This window comes from Pteropus alecto, unplaced genomic scaffold (genome assembly GCF_000325575.1).
Source record: "Pteropus alecto unplaced genomic scaffold, ASM32557v1 scaffold398, whole genome shotgun sequence".
In the NCBI taxonomy this organism is placed as follows: Eukaryota; Metazoa; Chordata; class Mammalia; order Chiroptera; family Pteropodidae; genus Pteropus; species Pteropus alecto.
The window spans coordinates 3,092,814-3,101,687 of NW_006442497.1; the positions used below are offsets into that span (position 1 = coordinate 3,092,814).

An 8,874-nucleotide genomic window follows, 5' to 3' on the forward strand; every position below is an offset into this window, starting at 1 on the left:
GGGTGAGGAAGACATTCCTTGTGTGTGTTTGTGTGTGTGTGTGTGTGTATGTGTGTGTGTGTGTGTGTGTGCGTGTGTGCGCGCGCGCGCGCACGTGCCTGTGTGTGTATTTGAAACATTGTTTACTAATAGTATATATTATTTTTATAATAAAAATAAAACAAAAATCTACTTGCTTAAAGACCCTTCTAAGACCGGTTTCAAAATCACCTTGGAATATGAAGTTTACCCACTGTGGAAATTGTGGGTGACACTCTGTGCTGGGGATATGTCTAGATCTGCTTGAGGCAGCCATGCTGAAAATACTGGGAAAGTGTCTTACCCATTCTCTTTCTCTTAGCAAACATTTTTCACTGGCCTTGCCAGCCCACTCCACAGTTCCCAGGTAGGACAGAACAGGGTGCTCCCTGTAACCTCTTCTGGAGGAGATCCCAGCTGCAGGGAAAGCTGTTTCCTTTGGGAACCTCTCAGGATGTGGGGAGACCCCCAGCCCAGCCCACCTGGCTCTTTCCATACCCTCCCCCCCCTCCCCCAACTCCAGGGCTTTCCACTGAACACTTCTGTTCCAAGGGGTGCTTCTACACCTCTCTTGACCAGTGTCCCTCAGGGTTAAGTGTCAAGGAGCAGCTGACGAGGACTTAAACTTTCTTCCAGACCCTCTCTACTAACTCTTGTTTGCACCTTACATTTCTCTGTTCCAAATTACCAGTCCACACAGAGTTTCCAGTATTTGTTTTTTCTTGTCCTACTCCATTAAGGAGGCTGAAAATTGTAATAATTACAGTGAGTGGCAGAAAGAGGCGGGATCTCAGCCTCCTCGGGGTCTGAGATTCTCAAACCACCCCCTCTAGCTTTCCTTAATGTGCCCTCTCCGCCCAACCCCCACCATGCCTCTGACTATTCTTGCTTTCTTCAAAATCTCTGGTAGAGAAGCTAGGGGTAGGGTAGGGTGGGGTATGGGTAGAGAGCTGCTGGAAGTCAGGTCTCCTAGCCGGTAATGTTTCGTCTCATCTCACATGCCCAACGTTGCACCTGCTGGCAGAAATTGTCATTCCAGTGGCCATCCATCTGGACTTCAGCACAGTCTTCACTTCCACCCTCCTCGTGCCCATGCCAGTTATCTGGCTTAGTGGCAGCCCAGTTCCTAGGAAGGCAGGACAGAGCTCAAACTCTGAATACTCTCATCTCAGAAACTCTCACCCCCACCTCAGAAAAGCACAGCATTGGAGAGTTCAGGGAGCAGAAGCTGCAGCCTTGGAGGTTAAGAGTCTGGAGGGGAGAGGGTTAGGGAATTTGATCCATAAGGGATGGGTGGGGGTGTATTGGGACAAAAGGCCAGGTGGCCATACCCAGGCCAAACTAGGGGTAGTGGCACTTACTTGTAGCTAGAACTGTAGTCTGTGCCATCAACCCATTTCCAGGAACCATCACTTTCAGTGAGACCTATCCAAGTACGAAAGGGACTCATGTGTTGTACAATGAATTTCTGAAAAACAGATGGGAGGGAAGTTTCTAGTCCCTTGTACCTCCATGTAACCATTAAGTGGTTCCCTCAGCCTTCCCCACCCTAATCTGCCCCCAAGCTGAAGGAAACTAGCTCCCAAGGAAACTAGTTCCTCGCTTTTTCTTCTGTAACCCTAGCTATTGTTTAGAGAACATTTGCTGAGCTAAAGCACATGCTAAATATTTCACAAGCCCTCTAAATTAGTTGCCTTAATTTACAAGTAAGGTTAAGAACTCAAAGGTGGTTAAAGAGCCCAGAAAGCCAATCCAGTTCCTAAATTTGTGACTGCTGCCCCTCCACATTACTCATCCTCAACTCACAACAGCTACCCTGACTCTAGTTGTCTCCACGTCTTCTGCTTATAGCTTCAAACTCGGTCAGAATCTTGACTCTGACCCCTGCCACCACTGTGGACCCCTTGGTTTCACTCTCCTCTCAGGTGCATCTGCCCTGCTCCTGCTTCTATGTGTAGCTGTCATTTCTGGAGGTTCACCAGGCCCTGGAGCTTCCAGTTAGACCCACTGCCCAGAGCCCCATTATGATTTAGCTACAAGGGGTCTGGCAGTCTGTCCTGAAAATAGGAGGCTGCGCTGGGTGTGAGAGTAGTTCAGTCAGCCAGCTTGCAGGGGATTGAGTGAGACAACTCACCAGGACTCAAGCAGGCAACAGATTCCCCCAAGTGGGCTTTTCTTACAGATATGGCTCTTCCTGGGGACTTAAGCCCCATGGTACGGGAAGGTAGCAGGGGAAGAGTGTAAAGAAAGCAGAGGGATATTTTGACCAACCTGCATACCTAGCAGTTAGTTCTCTTTGATGGCACACGAAGGGTCTCCAACTACATTTGGAGGAAAATTTCCTAATTCTATTCTCACTTCCTGTAGACACAGCTAAGGTTGCAGTTAGTCATCTCATTGGAGGGCAGATGCGGTAACATCCTTGAATTCTAGAATCCTGCAGGTAGGACAATGTTCTGTGCATAAAGGGGCAGCCCTCAGAGGTTGATTGGGCTACTGCTAAAATTCAAAAAAGTCAACAGAGATGGAGGGAAAGTGCCTAGAGACAAGATATTCTATTTGCTGCTGCCTGCTGCCCTGGTCCCCTTTTTTCCATCACAAGAAGCTGAATAACTGAACGAAGAATACAAATCATCAAAACCCAGCCCTCTGTGTCAAAGACCAATGAGAGGAGTCGAATAGAACAAGATCATAGGAGAAGATAGTCCAGAAGAATTCATTTCACCCTATTCATGGGTAAATAACAGGCAAGAAAGAATTGTGCTCATTCATAAAAGTGGAAGAGAAGAGAAATTATAGTGGAACTTATGCAAAAATAAAGAAGAGGAAGGAGAGAAGGAGGACAGAAGAACCGTGATATCAAAAAGAGAGCTGAAAATATATTTTGAATAAAAAGCATACTTTAGAACTGAAGGGGATGTTGGAGAACAACTTCACAGCCTCAAAAAATTAAAGAGGAGATAAATGACATACAATATCAAAGAAGAAAGATAAACACAATGATAAGAGAAGAAACTGAAGAGAAAAATTTGAGCTATATGAAAACAACCTAGGAACTCAGCAGAAAAACAAGAGTGAGTTATGAAAGATGGGACTGAGGAAAGGACCCAGAACACAGAGGAAAAGAGAGAAAGGTGGAAGTCATGGCAACAAGATGATGGCTGAGGAGGCAGACAATGGAGCTACTTTGGGATCATGTGCTCCAGAGGAAAAGAGAACAAATGGACAAGAAAAAATACTCTAATATATGACTTAAGAAAACCTTCTAAAATCTTAGAAAACCTAACTTTACATATTAAAAGAACTCTCCTAGCTTCAGAGCAAAAATACAGAATGAGCAACACCGAGATATATCTGGATGAGGTTAATGAAATTTAAAGATGAAAAAGACTCCAACTCTTCAGGCAAAATACTTAAGGAATCTGGAAAAGAAAAGAATGAGGCGTTATAAACTGCCAAGTTGCCGAGAGACTAGATCTTCATTGTTCTCAACACTAAAATAATAATTATGTGACATGAAATAGGTGATAGTTAACCCTACTGTAGTAATCATATCACAATATGTAAATGTAGCAAACCAACAATGTTCTGTCAGTTACATCTCCATTTAAAAAGAAAAGAAAGGCATGTGAAGAACTGTGCTGATTTTCTCAGCTTTCATATGGAAAATTATATAATATAAACTCCTTGGCTTTTTGAAGCCAATAAGTTTCAGCTTATCATTTAAAGTTATGAAAGGAATCACTAGTATCATGAAAAAATAAGCCACATCTAGTTCAAAATACCATAGGAGAGAAAACAAAAAGCATATATCTCACATAGCAAAGATGAGAAAACAGAAGAATAGAAACAGAAAAAGATAGATTAAGACTGAAAGTAACTATTAAAAATAAATGAGATACATGCCTGTTAAAAGACTCATTTGATTTTTTAAAATCAAAAACAAAACTTATGCACAGTCTTAAGCATGGCTCCATCAGTTGGGGGAACTCTATTAAAAATCTCAATGCCCCAGATGAATATAATTAAATCAGAATCTTTAAACTCTTCAAGTTTAAAGGCTTATAGTATAGAGCCAAGGCTGAGAAGCATTAATGTAAAACAGAAACTCAAAAATGTTGGAAATGAATGAATGGACAGAGCTACATTCAGCAAATGCTAGTGAAAAGATATCAAGGTCCATTCAATTTATATTACATAGAGATTAATTCAAGGCAAAAAGCATTCAACCAGACATTGACATTCACTTCACAGTGATGAAAGAGCAGCCCGTTCCACCATGAAGTTGTCGCCACCAAGAACTGTGGACCTATTAATAAAGTTAGATGAACTACAAAAAAACAAACAAAAAAAAACTTGTGAACCAACTCACAGAGTACTGAAGTCTTAGAGGTCAAAATTGATTAAATATTGGCGATTGTAACCTGATTGGTAAAGCAAAATATGTTTGTAATTATTCTACCAAGTAAAATATATATATTCAGATTCAGTAAATTTGTTCTGGCAACACGTAGTAGCTAAAAACACTGGTTAAGGAGGCAGAGTGTCTCTAAATTCTGACTACATACTGACTTACTAGCTGTGTGGCAAGTTCCTTAACTTTCCTTTTCCTTAGTTCCCTCATTTCTCCCTCCCTCAAAGTGGGGATAATAAGAGTGCCTACCCAGTAGAGTTGTGAGGATTAAAGAAGTAAATATATATATGAAAGTGCCTGTTACATAGTAAAGACTCAGTAAATGTTACCATTAATATCCTCCTTTTCAAAAACCAGACAAAAAAACAAAACCGCCCCACCTATTCTAACAGGTTGGTTCTTCCCTGTAAACTCAGGTGTTGGGAGTGTGGTCTGGTGGCAGCACCAGGCAAGGGAGACCTGGAGCATCTTGGAGGGACCCAGTAACCCTAGGTAGGCATGTCACTGGGAATGCCGCCCACTCTGTTCCTTTCACCCAACAGACCACAATATCCCAAGACCAGCACACAGCAAGAAAGGACTCTCAGCACCTCCATAAGTCATGGCTTTAGCTCATCCTGTCTCACATTCTGTCTCCTGACCTGCTCCTCATTACCTGCTCACTTGTCTCCTACCTCTTTGCCTGAATTTCTGGCTATAATCTCCCACCTCCGAATCAGTGGCTGCTCCACCATGGACCTCCCAGAGTTCTGCTGTTGGGCTCTTCCCTAGACTAAAAAAATAATAAAGCAAGCCTGATCCAGCCTCTCAGAGTTTACATTCCCCAGATTTCTTCCTGACTTTGAGAAAGGTACGGTTTCACCTGTTCCTCTCTGGAGTTGATGACAACCAGGTGCGCATTTTCCAGCTGGCAGTACTTTTCAGCCTCAGGCCAGGTCAATCCAGAACGAGAGAACCAGTAACAGCTGCCGTCATGCTCCAGCCAGTTAATGGGGCAGCATTCTGTGCCTGAGAGGATGGGAGTGGACACAGGGAGATGAGATCCAGCTTGGGGAGACAAGCACACTGGGTCTGGAGACTTCCCTGACCGTACCGTTGCTCCGCAGGAATTCCATCTGACAAGCCAGGATGCGCAGATCAACTGGGAAATGCTTTAGGTGAAAGAGCAAGGTAGCATGATCTAGGGGGACAGAATGATGGACAATGATGTGGGCTGTGTGGATGCCCCATCTGCCAGGACCCTGCACAGGACTCCAGCCTGTGGCTGGGAAAACACAACACACACATCAAACACCATACACATAGCACACGAACCACTCACAACACACACAAACACAACACATACACTCAAGCACACAGATGACACATACAACACATACTCACATATACATACACAACACACATTACAACACACATCACACCTATACTCACACACCTCACACACACTCACGTACCACACACACACTCACGTACCACACACACACACTCAAGGGAGGGTCTCTGACCTGCTTTCAGGTCCTGTTCCTGTTTCTCCAGCTTGGCTTCTAGAGTCGCCACCTTGTCGCCTGCGCTGCCTCCTAAAAAGAGAAAAGCTAAACTGTTTACCCTCCATTCTGCCTCCTTAACATCCCTCCATTTTCACCCACCGGTCTGAGTCACCACCACCTTCACCTGGGACGTAGCAGGCTCTGCTCCGACTTCGCCCAGTCTCCCTGTGTTGCCACACTGGCTGGGGAACAAACCTGCTAGGCCACTCCTCGGCCTAAATCCCTTCAATAGGTCTCTATTTTCTAAAAATAAAGCCTCACTTCTTGCCTGCATGACCTGACCCCTACCCACCTCCCCAGCCTACCCCTCACCACTTAGCTCCTGCCACTCCAGAAGTGTCTACAGTCCCAAAATGTGTAGTGGTCTTCCTCACCTCCTGGCCATTGCGAATTCTATTCTCTCTACCTCGCACTAACCCCCATCAGGGTCCCCATCAGCCTAGGAATCAGTGTCCCTAGAAGCCTTACCCAGCTTCTCAGTCTGGGTTATCTGCCCACAGCACCCCAAACGCACCCCTTTGCAGACCCTGAACTGGGCACCCACCTCAGAGGCCAGCAAACCTGTGCTGGTAAACCAGCGCCTCGATGACCCAACCACCCCTGGCCCTGACCCTCTCACCGTGGGAGCTGAGAGTCCAGATCTCCATCAGGGTGCTAGAAGAGAAGTTGCTGAAAGCTTCTTTTAGGGTCCAAAACTCCACTTGCAGCTGTGTTCCTTGTCAGGAGACAGAGGGCACAGGACAAAGGGAAGGGGGCTGTGTCCTACGTAACAGCCCCCACCATTGTCTGTGACACTGTTCCCCTCAGTGCCCCCATACTTGCCCAGCATGACCTCCACCTCTTCCCCTGTCATAGCTCTCATTGCCCACAGCACTGCCCATATCTCCTCCCCCATCGTGGCCCCATCCCTACTGGCCTCTGAGACCCTCACTTTGGGACCCAATCACACAGACGACCACCAGCAGCAGGAGGTTGAAGCCCAGGATGAGCAGACTGAGCCGGAACCTGGAGCAGAGATGCTGCAGCAGAAGGGGCTGGGGAGGAGGCGTCCCTGGGAGAAAAGGGGTATCAGAAGGAGGGATGTTGAGATCTGATGTATTGGAAGTATCCAGGGGGTCAGAAGTCTAAGGAAGTACAGCCCAGGTGGGTGGGAGGAAAGTAGAGAGGAGGGTGGTTGGGAGAGTCAATGGGCTTTGATCTCAGCTTTCAAGCATTGCACATTGCACACATGCACATTTGTACACTTGCACCCACATGAACACATGCACATATGCACATCTACACAGGTATATGCAACACACTTGCGCATGACACTGATATTCACATCAGCTGTGTGTAAAGCCCCAATCTTAGACCTAGGGGGCCTAGAGACTGGGCCTTGTGTTCTTAAAATCCATGCCTGGGGCCATCAGACAAGTCCAAAACTAGACCTCCCCAATTCCACTGGGATTCTTAAGTCCAGGTCATTCTACCACAGACCACTCCCCAAGAGTTCCCCTCCAAGCCCCATCCTTTCTCATCTCCCGCTCCTCAGAGCCTCTTCCCTCACTTCCCTGTCCTTCCGCCTCAGAAACCCTCGTTCCACTATAAACTCTCTTCCCTTGGCCCTCAGTCATCTTGTGGAAACCTCTCCCTTCCCTCAGTCAAGTTGAACCCTGAAAACACAATACACGCATGCACACGCGCGTGCATGTCTCACTGCACTCTTACACTCACTACTGAATACACGCTCATTGCCCCAAGCACTGCCCACATCTCCTTCCCATCATGGCTCCATCCTTGCTGGCTTCTGTGATTCTCACTTTGGGACCTAATCACACAGATGGCTGCCAGCAGCAGGGCCTTGAGGTCCAGGAAAATCAGGCACTTCCATTAACACACATTCTCATACTCACACACATTAACATGCACATTCTCTCATATGCACTCTTTCACATACTATAGCACAATTTATATACCTTCTCAAACACATACACACTGAGACACACATTCTCACATACTGACACACATGCACCCACATCTTCACATGCATAGAACTGGCTTCACCTCTCCTCACAACTCTCTAGGCCTGAAGTAGTGGCTGTTCTCCTAGCCCTGAGCTTCTGCTTTTGTACCATCTACTTCTAACAAAATGTTTTCTCTTCTTTGCCTCATTGCCATCTTCCCTTTCTTCTCATTGCCATCACACGCAGGTACTCTCACATCCTGGGGAGACTCAGTCAGTGTCCCAGAATCTTCCTCCCCAGGTCATCAGTTGCCACCATCCTGAGTTAGACACCTTCCCTGTGAGTGACCACCCAGAGCTCTTGACCTCCTCACACCAATGGCTATCACCTTGCTCCACTTCAGCCACACTCAGGACTTCATCTTGACCCAGAAAGGCCATGTCTCTGACACCTCCACTGCCTCCTCCCTGCTCTGATCACTGCCTCCCCTTTGTCTTCCCTGATCCCCTGTGTTTCTGTTCATCTAGAAGCTACCACAGTCTTCCCCACCCAGTTGGGACTCCATGGCTGAGTCTCTGACTGCTCCCTCCAGTATTGTCCACTCACTGGGCCCTTGTCCTGCTTCCCAACCTGACCTATGACTTATAAACCCTCAATCCTGGGTCAGCTCAGCAATGTCTCTGCACCTCTATCCTAAAACCAGACCACCCATGGCTGAGTCCAGCTGTGCCACTACCTAGCTCTGAGATCACAGACAAGTTATTCACCCTCTTGGTGACTCAGTTTTCTTGTGTTGCTTATACAGTCTAAAATAGTCAAACTCACAGAAACAGAAAGTAGAATGGTGGTTGCCAGGGGCTGGGGGAAGGGAAATGCAGAGTTGCTGTTCAATGAGTGTCAAGTTTCAGTTAGGGGAGAGGTGAAAGTTCTAAAGATCTGCTTGCACAGC

The 8,874-nt window shown here is 46.4% G+C and overlaps 1 protein-coding gene across 1 annotated transcript; it reads right to left on the reverse strand.

Annotated features, from left to right (window-relative positions):
* Window positions 1–720: 720 nt before the first annotated feature.
* Window positions 721–8,666, reverse strand: LOC102878439 (asialoglycoprotein receptor 2). Its single transcript, XM_025040142.1, has 7 exons — window positions 8,314–8,666; window positions 6,599–7,030; window positions 5,938–6,009; window positions 5,526–5,612; window positions 5,295–5,440; window positions 1,380–1,486; window positions 721–1,144 (listed from the first exon to the last, which is right to left on the reverse strand). Exons 2-7 carry the CDS (start codon window positions 6,624–6,626, stop codon window positions 988–990), a joined length of 597 nt encoding a protein of 198 aa, XP_024895910.1. The 5' UTR covers window positions 6,627–7,030; window positions 8,314–8,666; the 3' UTR covers window positions 721–987.
* Between the last annotated feature and the right edge of the window lie 208 nt (window positions 8,667–8,874).